The sequence below is a fragment of the Dasypus novemcinctus genome, chromosome 3, assembly GCF_030445035.2.
Source record: "Dasypus novemcinctus isolate mDasNov1 chromosome 3, mDasNov1.1.hap2, whole genome shotgun sequence".
Taxonomy (NCBI): domain Eukaryota; kingdom Metazoa; phylum Chordata; class Mammalia; order Cingulata; family Dasypodidae; genus Dasypus; species Dasypus novemcinctus.
Window position 1 is genome coordinate 152,909,955 of NC_080675.1, and position 23,589 is coordinate 152,933,543.

Below are 23,589 nucleotides of genomic sequence, written 5' to 3' on the forward strand. Positions count from 1 at the left end.
AAATAAAATGTGACAGATGAAACTCAAATAGTCAGGAATAAATTTAACCAACTATGTAAAGCACTTGTATTCAGAAAACTGCAACACAATGTTAAAAGAAATTTAAAAAGGCCTAAATAACTGGAAGAACACTCAATGCTCATGGATTGGAAGACTAAATATCATTAAGATGTAAATTCTACTCAAAGTGATATATAGATTCAATGCAATCCAGATAAAAATTCCACCAGCATTACAGGAAAAATTGAAAACACGGTCATCAAATTTATTTGGAAGGGTAAGGGGTCCTGAATAGCCAGAAACATCATTAAAAGGAAAAGCAAACCCTCATCTCCAGGCTTTAAATCTTATTACCTAGCTATAGTGGTAAAAACAGCATGGTACTAGCCTAAAGACAGACACAACAGACCAAAGGAACCAAATTGATGGTTCAGAAACAGACCTTTATGTGTACGGTCAAGTAATTTTTGACTAGCCTGTCAAACTCACACAGCTCGGGCAGAACAATCCATTCAACAAATTGTGCTGAAAGAATTGGATATTCATGGCCGAAAGAAAGAAAGAGGACCCCTATCTCACACTTCATCCAAAAATTAACTCAAAATGGATCAAAAACCTAAAAATAAAAACAAGAACCATAAAACTTTTATAAGAAATTTAGGAAAATATCAAGACCTGGTGGTAGGTGGTGGATTCCCTCCCCCCCTGCCTACTTTTAAAAAAGTGTTACATTAAAAAAATATGAGGTCCCCATATACCTCCCACCCTCCTCACCCCACTCCTCCCACATCAATAACCTCTTTCATCATCATCGCACTTTCATTGCATTTGGTGAATACATTTTGGAGCACTGCTGCACCCCATGGATAATTGTTTACAGTGTAGTTTACACTCTCCCCCAGGCCACCCAGTGGGCCATGGCAGGACTTACAATGTCCAGCATCTGTCCCTGCAGTAGGTGGTGGATTCTTAAAGAAGATAAGAGGACTGAGTGGCTTACTGATGTTTAATGTATGTAGAAGTTTTAATTGGCTTTACTGTAAAAGCGTGGAAATGGAAAGAGTGGATGGTAACACACAGCTAGTTTACAAATTGGGATGTGACTGAAAATGGCAGTCTAGGTATGTAAATGCCAATTGACAGAATGCTAGAGAATAATCTAGGAACTGAATAGCATGGTAAATCAAGAGGTGGATGAGAATTGTGGTTGATAGTACAGATGCAAGAGTATCCTTTGTGAGCTGGAGCAAATGTAATATCACTACTGCAGGATGTTGGGAATGTGGAGAAGCATGGAATAATACAGCTGGAGTGACCTATGGACTGTGGTTAGTAGTAATAATATAATATTCTTCTATCTATGCGAAAGATTTACTATGTTGGTAATGAGGAAGTATGGAAAATGTGAGCCAAATGTATATGCTATGGACATGGTAACAATCAGATATTATCTTATCTGTAGCAAATGTTCCATCACAGTGTGGTGTGTTGATGGAGGGGTGTTGTTTGGGAATTCTGCATATGTGCATGATTGTTTTATAAGTTTATAACTTCTATCATAAAAAATATATTTTAAAAATAATAATAGGGTGGGTTGGGGGAAAAACACACCAAATGTATGATGAGGACTATGATTAGTGGTAAGATTTTGACAATATTCTTTCATCATTTCTAACAAACGTCTCACGACAATGCAAGGTGTTGGTGGAGGGTTGATGTATGGGACCCATGTATGATGTTATGCATGTTTGCTTTGTAAGTTCACAACTTTTACTATACACTAAATTGTTTATATATGTTCATATATAAATGATATAAAGATAATAATAGGGTTGGTTGGGGGAAAAATAGTTAGGTTAGTAGTAATATTTTGACAATGCTCTTTAATCATTAATGAAAAAGGTTTAACAACAATGCAAGTAATTGGTGGTAGGGTGAGTTATGAGAGTCCTGTTTGATGTTATATATGTTTGTTTTGTAAATTCACAACTATTACTATACAGTTATTGTTTATGTTTATATATGAGTGATAACTTAATTTTTTTTAAAAAATGTAAATCTTTCTTTTCAAGAAGAGCTAGACGGTCTCATTTCAGGATTAGCATCTTTAGGGTTCTAGTCATCTTTTCTGGAATAGAAACTGAACCTCATTTTTACATTATCTTAAAACTATGCCAGGAATTTCAGTGGCTAAAACTTTTCTTTAAAAACCTTTAGAAGTCACAAAAATGGTTACTTTTTGAATTCTGTTTGAAAAAAATAAAAACAATTAGAGAAACTGGAGGAGCTTTCTTTTTGGTATTTTATACATATTCTGGCATACTAAGTTTAGAACCTGTTACTTTACTGTGTGGAATGCCCCTTTCCTTGTCTGTTTTGTGATGGCGTATGTATTGATTTTTATGTCAGTCTCTATGTTGGCTAATATGTGTATGTGTGTGTGTATTCCCTTTTGGAGAGTGGGTGGTGCTAGAAGAGAAGGAAACAAATTATTTTCGTGTAATGCTTGTTTAACTGACTTAACTATGGAATGTTAGTATTTTATATTTAGAGACTTTAGGTAATCATGAATTTCCCAAAATATTTTTAGCTCCACATAGGTTTACCACTCATATCCTATCCTTAGTTTTCTCCTCAATTCCATCTTTATAGTACCTTGAAAGAATCTAGCCTGCTTTTTTGGTCAAACTGACATTGCTAGTAGAAGGTGTAATTAGTAACAATATATCAGGTATCATAAAATATCCTTCACATGCTCACTTTACCTAAACTTGAGCCCTTGCTATATCTTGATGGCTCTTTTCTCTTGTTTACAAAGTGCTTCAGTTGTCTATCACATTGGGGTTTTTTTTAAAGATTTATTTATTTCTCCCCCCTCCCCTTACTGTTTGTGGTTGCTGTCTGTTCATTGTGTGCTCGTCGTCTTCTATTTAGGGAGCATCGTGAACCAAACCTGGGACTTCCCATATGGGAGGGACGCACCCAATTGCTTGCGCCACCTCAGCTCCTTGCTTTTTGTGTCCCTCATTGTGTTTCCTCATTGCATCATCTTGTTGTGTCAGCTTGCTGCGCCAGCCCATCCCATCAGCTCACTGTCTTGCTCATCTTCTTTGGGAGGCACCGGAAATTGAATCTGGAACATCCCATGTGGTAGGCGGGCACCCAACTGCTTGAGCCACATCTGCCTCCCTAGCACATTGATTTTTAGTTCACATGTAACTTTCTAGACCTGTATCCTTGTTAGTCTAGAGGGGAAGATGAGGAGATAAAAATTTAAAATACTTACCAAAGCTGGAAAGAGGGGAGGAAAAGACTTGATTTAGTAGAATCAACATTTCTATTTTAGGTAATACTAACTGAAAGAATATATATATACCTATTTACACAGAATTTTTCCTAAATATGGTTTATTATTTAATTTCTTAGTTGCTTTGTGAGTAAACAATAGTGCATATTAAAATACTATTCATTTTTTATTGGTAACATACAAAATTCCCATTTTAACCACTTTTTAGTGTACAATTCACTGGTATTAATTACATTCATGATATTGTGCTACCACCACCACCATCTATCAACAAGACTTTTTCATGAGACCAAACAGGAACTCTATACCTATTAAGCAATAAATACCAATTCCTTTCTACCCACCCCTTTGCCCCTGGTAACCCCAAATCAACTTTCTGTCTCTGAATTTGCTTATTCTAGATATTTCATGTAAGTGAAATCATACAATCTTTGTCTTTTTGTGTCTGGCTTATTTATGCTGTCACTTAGCATGATGATTTTCAATGTCTATCCATGTTGTAGCATGTATCAGAACTTCATTCCTCTTGATGGCTGGATATTATTTCATTGTATGTACATATCACATTTTGTTTTATCCATTCATTTGTTTATGGGCACTTGGGTTGTTTCCACTTTTTAACTACTGTGAATAATGTGCTATGAATATTGGTATAAAGGTATCTGCTCACTATTCTTCACTTCAAATGCCACATATTGTCATTCTCATAAATTTTTGTCAATCTCTATGTTTTATAGCCCTTTGTACATATTAACAGGGAGTCAAGCTGAATAGTAATACTAAAGATTATGTTTCTTTGTCATATTGTTTTAAAGAGCTAAAATCATTGGCTTTAAAATATTTGATTGGCAAATGAGAATATAAAAAAATTCTTATATAGAAAAATAAGTAGGGAATAGAACTACTAGATATTAAAATGTCTTATAAAACAACAATACTGAAGCAGCATGGTAGAGGCCCAAGATTAGACATATAAGATAATTAAAGAAAAGCACTAAGAAATGTTACTATATACATTTGACATTGTCATTGCTAAGCAGTGTGAAAGGGGATGATTATTTAATAAACGTGGTTGGAATAACCACTTAGCAATTTTGAGGGAAAATGAATCTAGATCCACATCTACCTCAAATGCAGAAAAACAAATTTCAAACGAATTTGCATAGGAATAATTTATAAATAAGAATAATTTATAAATTCTCTGGAGCTTCTAAGCAATTAGAAAACTGCAAAAGGAAGACAGCAAAAATTAGAGTGCAAAAATTTTGTTATAACTGTAGCTCTGTGAGCATTATAGGAAAGTATGTCTATTTTGTGTTCACAGCCTAAAAATTAGCATCCTTCCTCAGACCAGCTGGAAAACTTTTGCTTTCCTATTAGCTAATGGAACAGAGAATGCAATTTATTTATCTAATATTTTATTCTATAGATGCATTGAAAATTATACAGGAGCCCGTTGTGAAGAGGTTTTTCTCCCCAGCTCCAGCATCCAAACTGAAAGTGATCTGTTTGCAGCTTTCATGGTACTGGCTGTTCTGGGAACACTTATCATTGGAGCCCTCTACTTCCTTTGCAGGTAACCAAATAGAAACATGGTTTGAGAAGATTAAAGTAATGCATAAAGTAATTATTTCACCAAATAATCAATAGGTCCTTTAGTTCTAGATATTTTTCCATATAATGTTTTCCTTTTAGTGCTATCTCTCTAATACAGTTTTTGCTATTAAATTAATGTTCTATTTTAAAGTACTTTAATAAAGTCTCAGCTTGTTCTTTGTTACTGTTACTGTCATCATTTACCTTGACTTCTCAAAACTATTAAAGTGGACCCACACTTACTATAGTACTCATGCTAAAAACACCTCAGTATTTGGGTTAGGTCTACTTAAAGTAATTTTGAAAGTGAAAGAAAAGAAAAAACTTAGGCAATCCTATAAATGTAAGTTTAAGACAAATTGTTAATATTTAAGGTTAATTATTTACTGCCTACTATGTGCCAGGCATTGTGCTAAGCATAAAGAATAGCGTATAAGGTAAACATGTTCCCTAACATCACAGAGATTTAAATTAATTTGTAGAAATAGACAAATAAGTAGACAATTATTTTGGGGAGAATGGCAACTCATATCAAAGATAAAAGGAAAAATTATTTGCAAGAAGCAAAGCTAGGCACTGAAGATTACCCACATTCATCAGTTTTGTACTTTATATATATTTTTAAATTTTGTAAAGTGAATACAGAATTTATTAAATATCCGGTAGCATACCCTCATCATTAATTATATTTATTAAATGCACACTAAATGCTATCATATATACTTGTGCAAATGGAGCTGAGTCATAAAAGATATACAGTGGGCTTAATAAGTTTATATTAAAAAGTTTAATTAACTTATTTATAAGTTAATTAAAAATTGGAGAGTGTTTGCTCTTTGTAATATGGGTATTATACATTTTATTCCAAAATATATCATCTGAGCATCCCATATCTCTTATCATACTACAGATTTTAAAAATTTAAATAGAAGTCCATTGTACCAGACTGTATTTTCCAAAGATTGCCACAATGATTACCCCCTATCCCACATGCTTATCTGCAGTGTGACCTTGCTACTCCCCCATCAAGAAATAGAATTAGGAAGCAAATGTGGCTCAGGTGATAGGGCTTCTGCCTACTATATGGGAGGACCTGGGTTCGATCCCTGGGGCCTCCTGATGAAGAAGAAGAAGAGAAAGCATGTCTGCGCAGAGAGCCAGTGCCTGCGTGGTGAGCCGAGTGCCCATGGGAGTGCCCGCGCAACAAGCCAAGTGCCCACATGAGTGCCCATGCCAATGCCTGCATGGCAAGCTGGGTGCCTGTGCAGCAAGCCTGGTGCCCATGTGGTGAGCCAGAGCCCATGCAAGTGAGTCACACAGCCAGATGATGATGCAATAAAAGAGAGATGAAGAGGAGAGTCAAGGTGAAGTGCAGCAGAAACCAGGAACTGAGGTAGCGCAGGTGACAGGGAACCTCTCTCCATATCAGAAGTCCCCAGGATCAAATCCTGGTGAATCCTAGAGAAGACAAAAAGAGAAATAGATACAGAAGATCACACAGTGAATGGACACAGCAAGAACAGAAGGCTGGGGGAGGGGGAGGAGGAGGGCGAAAGAGAGGAGTAAGGGGGGAAGCGGGAAAGGGGGGAAGGGGGAAGGGGTGGGGAAAAAGCTTTAAAAAAAGAGAGGATTTCTCTACATCCTTGAATCTGGGCAGGTCATGTGACTGCTTTGACTAACAGAAAATGGTGGAAGTGATATTGGTCCTGTTAATGTCATAGCCTTTAAATGGCTTGGCAGCTTGTGCCTACTGCCTTTTAGAATACTTGCCCTTGGGATGCTCCATCTTAGAATTAGCTACCAGATTGCAAGAAGCCAAAAGAGAATGAGGAGACCATATGTAAGCATTCTGGTCACCAGCCCCAACTGAGCTCCCAGCCAATAGCCAGTGTCAACTGCCAGCCATTGGACTGAGGCATCACAGACAACCAGCTCAGCTGAAACTTTAGCTGACTCCAGACTCAGCTGCCAGTTGACTATGACCACAAGATACCCCCAAGTAAAAAATGCTCAGCTGTCAACCCATAGAACCGTAAGAGCAAAATTGTTTTAAGCCACTAATTTTAGGGTGATTTATTATAAAGTTGTAGATCACTGGAATAGCCATCCTTAAAATTAAGTTTATTCTTGACTTTAAATATTAATACTACAAATGACTGGAGAAAAGCTGAATGGTTATCTCTTATTCTTATTCTATCACTTTAACCAGGGGTTCTTAACTTTTTTTAAAAAAATTATTTATTTATTTTTTAAAATTACATTATGAAAAATATGAGGTCCCATTCAACCCCACCGCCCCCGCCCCCCACTCCCCCCACAGCAACACTCTCTCTCCCATCATCATGACACATCCATTGCACCTGGTAAGTTCATCTCTGAGCATCACTGCACCCCATAGTCAATGGTCCACATCATAGCCCAGACTCTCTCACGTTCCATCCAGTGGGCCCTGGGGGGATCTATAATGTCCCGTAATTGTCCGTGAAGCACTATCCAGGACAACTCCACGTCCCGAAAACGCCTCCACATCTCATCTCTTCCTCCCGTTCCCCACACCCAGCAGCCCCCATGGCTACCGTTCCCACACCCATTCCACATTTTCTCTGTGGACATTGGATTGGTTGTGTCCATTGCACATCTATGTCAAGTGAGGGCTTAGATTCCATATGGGTACTGGATGCACTCCTCCCGCTTCCAGTTGTAGACACTCTAGGCTCTATGTTGTGGTGGTTGACCTTCTTCAACTCCATGTTAGCTGAGTGGAGTAAGTCCAATAAATCAAAGTGTAGGAGCTGAAGTCTGTTGAGGCTCTGGGCCTGGGTGTCATATTATCAGTCCAGAGATTCGAATCCCCTACATATATCTTAAACCCAGCACCGACTACAATTCCAATAAAGTAGCATGCAAGTCTTGTGAAAAGAGATCCCCTCTGAGTCCAATTCCATCACGCAGAAACACCAGCTCCAAAGAAGGGCTATCTGTCATGGCAGTGAACCCCTTCTGCCATGACCATAGAACCCGTGGGTCTCTTTATCCCTCAAAAGAACCAATACCTGGGGTTGTATCTACCTTATCTGTCTCTTAGACTCTGTTCAGTTGTACATAGGGGTATTCCTTCTGACAACCTCCAGACTCTTTTTTAGAGACTCACAGCCTTATAATCTCATTTCTCCTTTCCATTTCCCCCTTACATTAAGTCAAACAGCTTCCCGAAGTCATGTCATTATATGTAGACAGGTATATTCTGCTGTTCCGCATTGAATCTTTAATTCAAGGTCATTTTCTAGTTGCTTCTTCAGCTGGTATGTGGTAGTGATCCCTCGGTGCCAGGGAGGCTCATCCCCGGGTGTCATGTCCCACGCTGGGGGGAATGCATCGCATCTACACGCTGAGTTTGGCTGTGAGAGTGGCCACATTTGAGTAACATGCAGGCTGTCAGGTGGAAACCCCCAGGCACAATGCTACTCTAGGCCTTGTTCTTATTGCAGGTGTATAGGCTCAAAAGTGTAACCATTAGTATCACGAGCCCACTGTTGGGCCCTCCTTCCTTCCTGGTTCTTGCCGTTGCACCTGGAGGATTGCCGCTGCTCTCCCAGGGCCCACAACAGTGACCCCCCGGCCAGGAGCCCAGTACCCCCCCAGCTGTTGTTTTTGTTTCCACTATGAGTATATATAGACATTACCATATACCCTGGGCATATGCCCTGTATAACTCCCTGTCGACCATATATATCCTGTCAATAACATCCCATATCAGTATTCCTCCGCTGCCATTGTTGAACCACTCTGTGATCCAAAACTTCCCGTAAAGTGAATCCCAACATAATGTCAGCTTCAGAAGAGTCTTAGATCACCGAAATTCATACATACAATATACAGTATTTCCCCAGATCCACCATAAAACCTTTTCCCTTGCACAGCAATAATCTTTTAACTTATTCATATCATATTTCCTGAAACTGATGTACAGATTCCAACACTATAGTTTTCAAACAAGGTGACATTTGTGCTTACTATGTGGTCCATATTTAAGGCTGTACAGTTTTCTAAATTTTTTAGTTATCCTATGTTTTGTCTTATGGTTTTCATTATTAGTCTGTCGTCCCCTCTATGTTTTTGGTGTAATATTAGCTGTTTTATATTCATCCTCGTGTACTCTCACATAACTCCTCTTTTGCCCCCTTATTTACCTTTGTTCCATCCATTCCACATCCATTTTCCCCTCCCCTTAGGGCCCACAACGCCTGCCAATCTAATACCCTGGGAGCCGTCCTTTCTCACGAGAGATGCAGTTCTCTCTATTCAACGGCATTAGTCTTCCCCAGGATATGGGTCCACCCCACCCAATGGTAGAACCCACCTTGGCAAAATGAGCCTTCAGCTATTCCCTCCGGAGTCCGTCACGCATCAGACCATACCCCCTGAGCGTCCTAACCAGGTAACCCTCCTACTTATACTTTGATACGTTTTACTCAACATTTAGTTCTCAACGAACTTCTGATACTCTCCCATATTCGTATGTTGCCCCTCCCTCCCACCTATTTCTTGGACAATATTACCCCTCTTCCCATCCCCAGCCCCCCTCAAACCCAGAAAACCCCACCCGAAGGTAACCCCTTGCCCCCATTTTGTCCCTTCTTTGTGCTCATACTTACTGCCAGCTCATCACAGATTCCACCCCTGCAGACATTAACTCACATCCTTCCTCCACCCCCCGATTTCCTGTAAGCCACTTTTCCAGACTCTAGCTCTCTGAGGCAGTTAACTTATTTCATATCATTGAGGTCATATAGTATTTGTCCTTCAATGCCTGAGTTGCTTCACTCAACATAAGATTCTCAAGGTTCATCCATGTTATCACGTGCGATTGTAGTGTATTGGTTCTTACAGCTGAGTAGTATTCCATTGTGTGTATATACCACATTTTATTGATCCACTCATCTGTTGATGGACATTTGGATTGATTCCAACTTTTGGCGATAGTGAACAATGCTGCTATGAACATTGGTGTACATATATCGGTTTGTGTCCTTGTTTTCAGACCTGATGGGTATATACCCAGCAGTGGTATTGCTGGGTCATATGGCAAATCTATGGATAATTTTTTGAGAAACCGCCAAACTGTCCTCCAGAATGGTTGGATCCTTCTGCATTCCCACCAGCAATGGATGAGTGTTCCCCTTTCTTCACATCCTCTCCAGCATTTGTATTCTACTGTTTTTTTCATGGCTGCCAATCTTATGGGAATAAGATGGTATCTCATTGTAGTTTTGATTTGCATTTCCCTGATTGCTAGAGATTTGGAGCATTTTTTCATGTGCTTTCTAGCCATTTGTATTTCTTCTTTGGAGAAGTGTCTGTTTAAGTCTTTTTCCCATTTTTTAAATGGGTTGTTTATCTTTTTGTTTTCAAGATATATGAGTTCTTTATATATGCAAGTTATAAGTCTCTTATCAGATATATGGTTGCCAAATATTTTCTCCCATTGTGTGGGTTCCCTTTTTACTTTCTTGACAAACTCCTTTGAGGTGCAGAAGGCTTTAATTTTGAGGTAGTCCCATTTATTTATTTGTTCTTTTGCTGCTCGTGCTTTTGGTGTGATATTCATGAAGCCATTTCCTATTACAAGGTCCTGTAGATGTTTCCCTACACTGCTTTCTAAGGTCTTTATGGTCTTGGCTCTTATATTTAGGTCTTTGATCCATCTTGAGTTGATCTTTGTATAAGGTGTGAGATGGTAATCCTCTTTCATTCTTCTACACATGGCTATCCAGTTCTCCAGGCACCATTTGTTGAATAGGCCATTCTCTCCCAGTTGAGAGGGTTTGGTGGCTTTATCAAATATTATATGGCTATATACATGAGGTTCTATATCTGAACTTTCAATTCGATTCCATTGGTCTGTGTGTCTCTCCTTATGCCAGTACCATGCTGTTTTCACTACTGTAGCTTTGTAGTATGTTTTGAAGTCAGGAAGTGTGATTCCTCCTATTTCGTTTTTCTTTTTCAATATGTCTTTGGCTATTCGGGGCCTCTTTCTATTCCAAATAAATTTCATAGTTAGTTTTTCTAGTTCCTTAAAGAAGGCTGTGTTGATTTTTATTGGGATTGCATTGAATGTGTAGATCAGTTTCGGTAGGATAGACATCTTAATAATATTCAGTCTTCCTATCCATGAACAGGGAATATTCTTCCATTTATTTAGGTCTTCTTTGATTTCCTTGAACAATCTTGTATAGTTCTCGATGTATAAGTTTTTTACCTCTTTAGTTAAATTTATTCCTAAGTATTTGATTTTTTTATTTACTATTGTGAATGGTATTTGTTTCTTGATTTCCTCCTGATCTTGCTCATTATTGGTGTATAGAAATGCTACTGATTTTTGCGCATTGATCTTATAACCTGCGACTTTACTAAACTCATTTATGAGTTCTAGGAGCTTTGTTGTAGATCTCTCAGGGTTTTCTATATATAGGATCATGTCATCTGCAAATAATGAAATTTTGACTTCTTCCCTTCCAATTTGAATGCCTTTTATATCTGGTTCTTGTCTCAGTGCTCGAGCAAGTACTTCCAAGACAATGTTAAATAGGAGCGGAGACAATGGGCATCCTTGTCTTGTTCCTGAGTTTAGAGGGAAGGATTTCAGGATTTCGCCATTATAAACAATGTTGGCTTTCGGTTTTTCATATATACTCTTTATCATGTTCAAAAAGTTTCCTTGTATTCCGATCTTTTGGAGTGTTTTTATCAGGAAGGGGTGCTGTATTTTGTCAAATGCCTTTTCTGCATCTATAGATATAATCATGTGGTTTTTTTCTCTCAATCTGTTTATATGGTGTATTACGTTGATTGATTTTCTTATGTTGAACCATCCTTGCATACCTGGAATAAATCCCACTTGGTCATGGTGTATAATTTGTTTAATGTGTTGATGAATACGATTAGCAATTATTTTGTTAAGTATTTTTGCGTCTAGGTTCATTAGAGAAATTGGTCTGTAATTTTCCTTTCTTGTGGTGTCTTTGTTTGGCTTTGGTACTAGGGTAATGTTGGCATCATAGAAGGAATTAGGCAGTGTTCCTTCTGTTTCGATTTTTTGGAATAGTTTCAACAGGATTGGTGTTAGTTCTTTCCGGAATGTTTTGTAGAATTCACCTGTGAAGCCATCTGGCCCTGGGCTCTTCTTAGTTGGGAGATTTTTAATGACTGATTCTATCTCTTTGCTTGTGATTGGTTTGTTAAGATCATCAATTTCTTCTTTCGTCAGTATGGGCTGCTTATGTGTTTCTAGGAATTTGTCCATTTCCTCTAAATTGTCATTTTTGTTGGAATATAGTTTTTCAAAGTATCCTCTTATGATAGTCTTTATTTCTGTGGGGTCAGTGGTGATATCACCTTTCTCATTTCTTATTTTGTGTATTTGCATCTTTTCTCTTTTTTTCTTTGTTAGTCTCGCTAAAGGTTTTGTTGATCTTCTCAAAAAACCAGCTCTTGGTCTTGTTTATTTTTTCAAGTGCTTTCTTATTTTCTATTTCATTTAGTTCTGCTCTTATCTTTGTTATTTCCTTCCTTCTTCTTCCTGTTGGGTTACTTTGTTGTTGTTTTTCTAATTCCGTCAAAAGTGCAGTTAGTTCTCCAATTTTTGCTCTTTCTTCTTTTTTGATATATGAATTTATGGCTATAAATTTCCCTCTCAGTACCGCTTTTGCTGCATCCCATAAATTTTGGTATGTTGTGTTATCATTATCATTTGTTTCAAGGTAGTCATTGATTTCTTTTGAGATTTCCTCTTTGACCCACTGTTTTTCTAAGAGTGTGCTGTTTAATTTCCAAATTGTCATGTGGAGTCTGGGTCTCTGTCCCTTGCAAATTTCCAGCTTCACTCCACTGTGGTCAGAGATATTGTTTTGTATGATTTCGATCTTTCTGAATTCATTAAGCCTTTCTTTGTGGCCTAGCATATGGTCAATCTTGGAGAATGTTCCATGTGCGCTTGAGAAAAATGTATATCCTGCTGTGTTTGGGTGTAATGATCTATATATGTCTATTAGATCCAGCTCTTCTAATATACTGTTCAAATGTTTTGTTTCTTTAGTGATTCTCTTTTGAGATGTTCTGTCCAGAGTTGATAGTGGTGTATTAAAATCCCCCACTATAATTGTAGATGCATCTATTCTTTCACTTAGTTTTTCCAGCGTTTGCCTCACATATTTAGAGACGCCCTTGTTAGGAGCATAAATATTTATGATTGTTCGATCTTCTTGACAGATTGTCCCTTTCACTAAAATATAGTAGCCTTCTTTGTCTCTCACAATTGTTTTGCATTTAAAGTCTATTTTGTCTGATATTAATATAGCTACTCCTGCCTTTTTTTGGTTGTTGTTTGCTTGTATGATTGTTTTCCAGCCATTCACTTTCAACCTCCATGAGTCTCTGGGTCTAAGATGTGTCTCTTGTAGACAGCATATAGATGGGTCGTATTTCCTTATCCAGTGTCCCAGTCTGAATCTTTTGATAGGTGAGTTTAGTCCGTTGACCTTCAGTGTTATTACGTTTAGAGAGTTATTTATGGTAGCCATATTTTGGTTGGATTTGTGTTTGTTATATTTTGTTTGTATTATTTTATTTTCCCCTTCTATTTTTGTCTTTCTTGTTGCTTTTACACTCTCCTCCATCTCTGACTGTCCTGTTTTTTCCTTTCTTCCTGCAGAACTCCCTTAAGAATTTCTTGAAGGGGAGGTTTCTTGTTGATATACTCTTTCAGTTTCTGTTTATCTGTGAATATTTTGAACTCTCCATCATTTTTGAATGCTAGTTTAGCTGGATAGAGTATTCTTGGTTGGAGATTTTTTTCCTTTAGTACCTTGACTATATCATACCACTGCCTTCTTGCCTCCATCGTTTCAGATGAGAAATCAGCACTTAATCTTATGGAGTTTCCCTAGTATGTGATGGTTTTCTTTTCTCTTGCTGCTTTTAGAATTTTTTCTTTGTCTTGAGCATTGGATAATTTGACAAGTATATGTCTTGGGGTGGGCCTGTTGGGGTTTATGACCAGTGGAGTGTGCTGTACTTCTTGGATATGTACATCTGTCTCTTTCAGTAGATTTGGGAAGTTTTCATTCATTATTTCCTGAAACACTCCTTCTGACCCCTTTCCCTTCTCTTCTCCTTCTGGAATGCCTTTCCCTTCTCTTCTCCTTCTGGAATGCCTATAATACGTATGTTTGAGCGTTTTGCGTTATCATTCAGGTCCCTAAGTCCTATCTGGATTTTTTCTACCTTTTTATTGACCACTTCTACTATCTGTTTGATTTCCAATGCACTGTCTTCCACATCACTAATTCTCTGCTCTGCCTCTTCTAGTCTGCTGATATTTGCTGCAAGTGTATTTTTGATTTCTTGAATTGTGGTGTTCATTTCCATCATATCTGTTATTTTTTTGCGCATGTCTGCAATTTCCCCTCCAAGTGTTGTCTTCATGCTGTTAACCTCTTTCATTACTTCATCAAATTTGTCGGTGATAAATGATCTGAGATCTTTCATTGCTTGTGCGAAGTCCTGCCCCCCTTCCTGATTGGATTCAGCCATGTTTTCCTGATTACTGGTTTGGTTTGTAGATTTTTGTTGCTGTCTTGTCAACATTTTTTCTTGACGGGTTTAATCAGTTCCTTAGCTTCTTTGTCTAGTCTTGGAGATTAATTAGCTGTTGTTTTTGCGTAAGTGTTATATCTTCTCTTTGTCACTTTGTTCTTCTTATTCCAATTTCTTATTGCTAGTTAAGCTCACTTTAAAGGAAAGTATTAGTGCTGGGGAAAGGCAATTGTGTAAGGGAGGAAAAAGTGTGAAGTAGTATTGGTGATATATGTTAACAAAGCAACAATATGAGTTCTGGGAGGATGGAGGTTAGATCATGTAAATTGTGTAGAGTTATAGTAGTAGGAAAGTACCTATAATGAGGTAGACGACTGAATATGGGAGGAATGTGGTACATACTAAGAGGCTATTGTTTCTGTGAGAGAGGGAAAGAGAAAAGAAAGGTAATAGTTTCAGGGACGAATACCAGATGGAAAACTAAACAAAGGTATTAGAAATTAAGAGTTAGACACTTTGCGGATCAAAGAAAGGGAGATGGAATATAGGAGAGATAGCAGATGGTGGAGGATATCAAGTTGTAGGGGAAAGGGGATAGTGTAGATAGGCTAAATCTATTCACAGAAAAATGAGGCAGTGGAGGGTGAGGAAACCCAGCAAATGTGAGGTATTTCCTGTAGGACCTATTGTATTGTTAAGATAAAATAGTATAAGAAGAATATTGGGGACAGGAAAGAGAGGATTAAAAAAAAAAAACAAACAACAACAACAAAAATAAAATAAAATAAAAAATAAAAAAAAACAAAAAAAAACCAAAAGAAAACAAAAAACAAAGAACAGAAACCCCGCCGCAAGGCTTGGCTGGGCTCCGGTCCCCTGCCCTCCGCGGCTCGGCTGGGCTTGCCTGGGCTTGGCTAGGCTCGGCTGGGCTCGGGTCCCCCACCTGTCGCGGCTTGGCTGGGCTCGGCTGGGCTCGGCTTTCCCGCCCGCCACCCGCCGCGGCGCAGCGTGGCTCGGCTCTCCCGCCCGGTCCGGCGTGGCTGGGCTCGGCCGAGCTCGTCTGGGCTCGGCTCCCTCGCCCAGCGCGGCTCGGCTGGGCTCAGCTGGGCCCGGCTGGGCTCGGCTTCCCTGCCCGCCACCCTCCGCGGCGCAGCGCGACTCGGCTCTCCCGCTCGCCGCCCTCCGCGGCGCGGCTGGGCTCGACTGGGCTCGACTGAGCTCGGCTGGGCTCGGCCCCCTCGCCCTCCGCGGCTCAGCTGGGCTCGGCCCGGCTCGGCTTCCCCACCCGCCGCCCGCCGCGGCGCGGCTAGGCTCGGCTGGGCTCGGCTCCCTTGCCCGCCGCCTGCCGCAGCACAGCGCGGCTCGGCTCTCCCGCCCGCCGCCCGCCGCAGCTCGGCTGGGCTCGGTTCCCTTGCCCGCCGCCCGCCGCGGCATAGCGCGGCTCGGCTCTCCCGCCCGCCGCCCACTGCGGCCCAGCTAGGCTGGGCTCGGCTCCCTTGCCTGCCGCCCGCCGCCCACCGCGGCGTTGCTCGGATCCCCCGCCCACTGCCCACCGCGGCCCAGCTAGGCTACCCTGGTCGCCGCCCACCGGGGCTCGGCGCGGTGCTAGCTGCCTCGGCTCTGCCTACCCAAGGAGGGAATCCTCCACACGTAGCTGGGATCTCCGTGTATATTTCACGGATGGATCCTCTCTGTTACCTTCCCTCCAAATCGATGTCTAAACACCTTGGGACCAGGGAAAATCCCGAAACAGCCCGGTCCCAAGGAGTCTCCGACGCCTCCCAGCCGATTCCCTCCAGGAGCTAGTAACCGGGAAGTTCACTCAGCCGCCATCTTGCCTCCTCCTCCCCTCTTAACTTTTTTGTTCTACGGACCCCTTTGCCAGTCAGGTGAGACTCAAGGATCCCTTACTAAATCCATACTATGCTGTGTATTATTTAATAAATATATCACAACTGCACCAACATGTCCCCACAAGAATGTTTTTATGAATTTCAATTCAAGCTCATAGACCCCTTAAGAACCCCTGCTTTAAACATTTTGCTAGTTTTATATACTAAGGGGAAGAACAAATAACTAATTCCCTCATTAATTACTCTAGTGACTGGTTATAAATATAGCATTTTATGTTACTATTGGATAAGAAACACTTTTGTGTCAGAGTAGCCTATGTTTAGCTACACTATCCACCATAATGGTATAGTAGATTAAAAAACAAAAGATTATTTCTTATACACAATATATTACTATTACTGACTGGCAGGTAGGGCTTTACTAATCCAGTCACTTCAAGGTCCAAGCTGATTCAGCACTGGCCATCTTGAAATGCTGCTGGTCTCAGTGTCAGAGGGAAAGGAAAGCTCTGGAGAATCTCACACTTGAATTTAAATGCTCTGTCCTAGAGGTGACACCTATCACTTCTGACATGATTCATGGGCCAGAATGAGGTACATGGTTCTAATCAATCACAAGAGATGTCAGGAAATTCAAGACCTTATGTCTGTAAGGCAGAGAACCAGAAATACTTGGCCAAGAGCACCTTAGCAACCAAAGAATTTATAAGGAAATCTAATATTCCATTTGGAATTGTTAAGAGTGATTGATATGATTTTCTGTAATCCACAGAACTTTAATATTGCCACAGTTGTCCAAAAATGAGACTTCTTTGCCAACCCACTGAATTTGTTTTGAATGATGACATGATGATGTAGACAGAGACATGTACTTTGACAATGCCAAGAACAGAATTAATTTGAAAAATAACACTAATAGCTATTGCTCATGGATTTCTGACACAAGTTTTGGGCTGTTTTACACTGACCAAGTGAAATATATTTTTTTGTCTCTGGAAGATGTGGTATTTTCAAGATTGAGACCAAGTCACTACGGTTCACTATAATAAAGTTCTCGGGTCCATTAGTGGTTTTAATTGCTTTTAGCTGAGGGCCTTTTGAACTTTAGTAACTAATTAGGGCCATCTTTGAATAAGGTTCAAAATGATATCCACACTAATCAATAGTACTTTAGGAGGAAGAACCAGAGGTTTTTAGAAAATATATTTCACTTTGCTATAGTACAAGTGTTTTGAATTCATTTTCATTAAAATAGTATTTCCAATTATCGGCATACTGAAAAAAAAAAGCAACGCACATTCCAAAATTTTATTTATTAAAAGTAGTTTTTAAAAAAAATATCACCATCACAATAGTAAAATTATAACCTATTTTAACTGATCAAATGGCCAAAGAGATTGATTACCTGGAACCTTAAAGAGGTCCAAGAAGAGTTTTAAAATGCTGGTAACAGTCACCCATGTCACATAAGGACTCCAACTTATAATGGAAATTAATCTCTCTAAAAAGATCTAAAAAATATTCCACCGAGACATAGCATGTCTCTAAACATCAATATAAGGGCCTTTAGGGATGAAGACAACTCAGCTATCTTCAAGGAAAAAAAGTAAGTGGCATTATCAATACTTGAAGTCCTCACAGATAACCTTCCTACCTTGGTATATTTGTTTAAAAAAAAAAAAAAGAGAGACCCAGTTTCAGGGCAGCCCTAGTAATTTTAGGTAGTTGTAGAGAAGAAAATAACCTTAAATATTCAGGTTTAAACTTTCTTCTAGTTCTTCTGACATGCTTTTCCACTTAACCCCTTTTCCATTTGTTCATTTCTTCCTTTTTGCTGTCAGGAAGGGCCATCTGCAGAGAGCCAGTTCAACCCAGTATGATATCAACCTGGTAGAGACAAGCATCACCAGTGCCCACCACAGTGAGTAAATTCAAAATGAAATGCTTGTTTTAAAGCCTTAGATGAGGTTGTTGTTGTTATTCATTCATTTATTACTATTACATATAAGGATTTGGATCTATCTAAAAAAAGATTGACCTTAAGACTTTTTCTATGGATTTTGTATGAAGTACCCTTTTTTCATATGAAGATGAAGTTTCTTTTTAGCAGTATGGCACAAGTTATATTTTTTCCCAATAGAAAAGTATACTGTCTCAATATTTGAAACTACTTTGTTGGCTATCATGTACTGCACAGAGCTAAGGGACTGATTTCTCTGGAAGTTAACTGAAATGGGCTTATATACACGAAGAGGAGTTTTGCCTGTAAGGATAGGCAAATCTTTGGGAAATTTGTCGATAAAGTTTTAAAAGTCTCTTGAGACTTTTTCTTCTGGCCAAGAAGGAATACTAGGAACTGGATTTAACTCTGCTTGAAACAATTTTTTTTAAATGAACATTAATACATGAAACAGTGCTTTGAATGACACTGGACATCAGTCAACAAAGGACTGTGATCCCTGAGAAATGAGAAAAAAATTTAGGTGACTCTTGCCCCAGATGATTGCTTTGAGTGAATTTCCAGGCTGTTGTGCAGGGTGGGGAACTGAGGCAGAAGTGACTGGACTCCCTGAGTTGAGGAAATGAAGCTAAGAATCTAGATTTTTCAGTGTACTGAAAAACAGGACTTCAAAGAGAGAAAACTCTAGAGATCTGCAGTTCAAGTATTCAGCTGAGTACTGATCAGCACACACCTGGGGGAAAATACTCAAGGCTAGAAAGAACAATCTGAAAGAGAAAGAGGTGGCCAGCCTTCACACAGGGCCAGGAAAAGTGCCTGTTTCCACCAACCAGACTGAAAACCTCATGTACAAGCAACAAAAGAAAAATAAGGGAAGCAGATGTGGCTCAAGCATTTGGGCTCCCATCATATGGGAGGTCCAGAGTTTGAGTCCTAGGGCCTCCTGGTGAAGGCGATCAGGTCTGAGTGGAGAGCTGGCCTGCGCAGAGTGCTAGCCTGCACACGAGTGCTGGCACAGCAAGATGACACAGCAAAAAGAGACACAGAGGACAGACAATAAGAGATGCAGCAGAGCGGGGAGCTGAGGTGGCATAAGAGATTGAGTGCCTCTCTCCTTCTTACTCTGGAAGGTCACAGGATCGGTTCCCGGTTGCTGCCTAGAGAAGACAAGCCAACACAGAAGAACACACAGTGAATGGATACAGAAAGCAGACAGCGAGCACAAAACAATGAGGGGGGGGGGATAAATAAATAAATAAATCTTAAAAAAAAAATAAATGGAATTCAAAAATCCTAAACTTTTATGCTTCAAAGGACAATGAATGAATAGGAAAAAAAAAAACTTTACAAATCATATACCTGATAAAGACTTGTATGTAGAATACATAAAGAACTCTTACAACTCAATAATTAAAAGACAGATAACCCAGTTAAAAAAATAGGCAAATTATCTGAATAGGTATTTCTCACAAAGAGGGAAAAAAAAAAAAAAAAAGGCCAATAAACACTTGAAAAGATGCTCAACATTATTAGCCATCAGGGAAATCGGAATGAAAACCACAATGAGATACCATGTCACATCCAGAGGGATGGTTATTTTTCAAAAGAAAGACAATGACAAGGATAGTCATTTCAATAAATGGTGCTGGGACACCATATCTGCATGCAAAAAGATCAATTTAGACTTTGCCATTCATAAAAATTAACTCAAAATGGATTTAAATTTAATAGCTGGAACCATAAAACATTTAAAAGAAAATATAGGAGTAAGTCTTCTTGACATTGGGTTAGGCAAAGATGTTTAGATATGATTCATAACGCATGACCAATAAAAGAAAAAAATTGATAAATTGGACTTCATCAAAATTAAAAACTTTTGTACTTCAAGGTTTTTTACTTGAATGGCTTGTGCTTTTTGTCTGCAGCACTTAGGGAGCTTTGGGAGGGGTAGTGGCCTGTATCATAGCACTGTGGCTGTGGATAGTACTTCACTCCCGGAATGATGTGTCTCGTGTCTGGGTCGGTGGGCACACCACTGAAATCCTGAGACTGCTTGGGTACTTGCCCAATGCTCACTCGCCAAGGCACTATATTTTTGCTGACACTGATGAAATGAGTGCCTATAAAATATATTCTTTTGAACTAGATCAAGCTCATATATACTAAAGTATCATGGAGTGAAAAAAACAATAATAAAGGACTAGAAGATCACATTGAAGGACTGCTATGAAGCAGAACAAAAGGTTGAAAACAATAGAGAAAAGATTAAAAAATTAGATGATCAAGTTGGATGTTGGAGTTACACTACCCAGAAAGAACAAGCAAACAGAAACATTATTTAATAAAAATGTGATGATCAAGAAAAAATTCTCAGTGCTGGAATGACATGACCTTTGAATTAAAAGAACTATCCCCAAATTAATTAAACTTTAGTCACAAGAAGATATATTATCATACAATTTCAGAACTAGTCATAGAGATATCAAAAGCATCCAGAAAGAAAAAGAAAAGGAATCACACTGAGGGTCCAAATGGCATTCAGAACAAAGATGCAACACTGTCCTCCAACTGACTCTCCACATGCCCTTTCACAGAGAATGTGCTCCATGAGAACAAGGGGATCCAAGAAGGTGCAAGACTCATTTTCTAGAATCTAGGCTCCAATCCAGGAGACAAATGAAGGGAATTTCCAGGGTGGCAGCAAAGTGAAGCTGTGGAATGATGATAGGAACAGAGGTTCTGACAAGTCTGTTTGTCTTTCTGGAGAAGCCCTCAGCCCCACCTCACCACCACTCGCTCACAGAGATCTCTTCTCTCCCCTGAATTCAGTGCCTGTTGTCCTTTATTTTTTAGAATCAAAGTAACACATATACATGGTTTTGACATTTATATGGCACTCTCAGTTTGTTCAAACACATGGGATAATTTCATCTTTCTTGGCACATGCTTTCTGGAGTTTTCAGCCCCCTTGTTTCTTTCCCCACGGCAGACTTTGTAGGAAGGGTGGGGACAACACTGGAGAAAGTGAAGAAACTGGAAAGTACAGGACATGTTCAGACAAATGGAGGGTTTGTTTAGACAAGAATCATGATAGGAAACTGGTAAAGAAGTTTGTCAAGTTACCAGATAAATTATTTCAGTTTTAGAAATCTGAGACCATCTTAGAGTGTACTCAGTTGCAGAAGGAATTTAAGTGATCTGATATTTTTTAAGGTTGAAAAAAGGGATAGAGAAATTACTCGGGGATGTGGGTACTAGTTGATTTGTGCTTTCATCTTTAAATATTTTCTCTGTTTTCTAAGGGTACAAGCAGAAAACAACAGAAGTTATTTTTTGGAAACAAAGCTAAGAGATTAAAAGCTCCAGTGGATGTAATAACCCATTGATATGAAATATTTATTTTTTAAAGAAGTAACCTAAACACATACCACAAGCATTGTAATTATTCCTTCTTCTATTTCTAGAACAAAGAGAAATTGGGTTAAACTTTCTTTGACTTACATTCTGAATTGATGGAATTAAAATAACTATGAAACAAAACAAAAAGACAACATTAAGAAAATGAAAAGACATGCCATAAACTGGGAGAAAATCTCCACAAATCTTTTTTATTTTTTTTCCTTTTTTCCACAAATCCTATATCTGATAAAGGACTTGAATCCTGAATATATAAAGAACTTTCAACTCAATAAGATGACAAATAACCTAACTTAAAAATGGGCAAAAGACTTGAATAGACAGTTTATCAAAGAAAATATACAAATGGCTTAATAAATACTTGAAAAGATGCTCGATATCATAGTCATTAGGGAAATGCAAATTAAAATCCCAAGATGTGGCTAAAGCAGCTGGGCACCTGCCTCCCACATGGGAGGTCCAGAGTTTGGTTCCCGGTGCCTCATAAAGAAGACAAGCAAGACAGCAAGCTGATGTGATGGGCTGGCGCAGTGGGATGATGCAACAAGATGACACAATGGAGGAGACACAATAAGGAAACACAAGGAAAGCCACAACAAGCAGGGAGAGATGTGGCTCAAGCAATTGGGCACCTCCCTCCCACATGGGAGGTCCCAGGTTCGGTTCCTGGTGCCTCCTAAAAAAAAGAAAGAGCAGATACAGAAAGCATGCAATGAACAGACACAGTGAGCCAATAGCAACTGCAAATGGGGAGGGGGAAGAAATAAATAAAGTAAATCTTAAACAAAAAAAAAAATCCCAAGATACCTGTTAACACCCACTACAAGAGTTATAATAAAAAAGACTAGGGAAGCAGACTTGGTTCAATGGATAGGACATCCGCCTACCACATGGGAGGTCTGCGGTTCAAACCCCAGGCCTCCTTGACCGGTGTGGAGCTGGCCCACGAGCAGTGCTGATGTGCGCAAGGAGTGCTGTGCCATGCAGGGGTGTCCCCCGCATAGGGGAGCCCCACGCACAAGGAGTGAGCCCTGTAAGGAGAGCCGCCCAGTGTGAAAGAAAGTGCAGCCTGCCCAAGAATGGCACCACACACACGGAGATCTGTTGCAACAAGATGACGCAACCAAAGAAGACACAGATTCCTGGTGCCACTGATAAGGACAGAAGCAGTCACAGAAGAACACACAGTGAATGGACACAGAGAGCAGACAACTGGGGGGGGGGGGGGGGATAAATAAAAAATAAATCTTTAAAGGAAAAAAAAAAAAGACCATAAAAGTATTGATGAGGATGTGGGGAAACCAGAATACTTTGCTGGTGGTAATGTAAAATGGTACAGCTACTTCTGAAAATAATTTGGCAGTTTCTTAAAAAGTTTAACATAAATTTACTATATGATTCAGCAATTCCATTACTAGGTATCTACCCAAAATAAATGAAAAGATATGTCCATAGAAAGATATGAAAGTAAATGTTCATAGCAGCATTATTCATAATAGCCAGAAAGAGGAAACAATTCATGTGTTCAAATGATAAACAAAATGTGGTATATCCGTACAATGGAAGACTATTCAGCTATAAAAAGGAACAAAGTACTGATATATGCTACAACACAGATAAACCACAATTAGCTAAGTTACAGAATTCACAAAAGACCAGCTGTTGTGAGGTAGGTGGTATAATTCTCATGCTCCAATGAAGAAACTGAGGTCTAGAGAGGTTAGGATCAAGGTACTGCTTCTGAACATGGTAGAACAAGGATTTAAACTAAGGTGGGTCTGGTTTTTAGTTTAGGTTTTTTTAGTTCTTGTGTTTGTGTCTGATATTTTTTCCATCTGTTTCATACCATCATTTGTTAA

General features: G+C 39.3%; 1 protein-coding gene across 5 annotated transcripts in view; it reads left to right on the forward strand.

The window, feature by feature from the left end:
- The window catches only part of NRG4 (neuregulin 4), a 254,219-nt gene that overhangs the window by 206,785 nt on the left and 23,845 nt on the right, over positions 1 to 23,589 (forward strand). For all 5 annotated transcript variants that reach the window (XR_011648466.1, XM_012528895.4, XM_071214317.1 and 2 more), the window contains exons 5-6: positions 4,737 to 4,883; positions 18,195 to 18,274. Coding sequence is in view for 4 of the 5 variants with exons in the window: in XM_012528895.4 (XP_012384349.1) it covers positions 4,737 to 4,883; positions 18,195 to 18,274 (227 nt within the window). In the remaining variant the exon portion in view is untranslated. The remainder of the gene's footprint in view (positions 1 to 4,736; positions 4,884 to 18,194; positions 18,275 to 23,589) is intronic.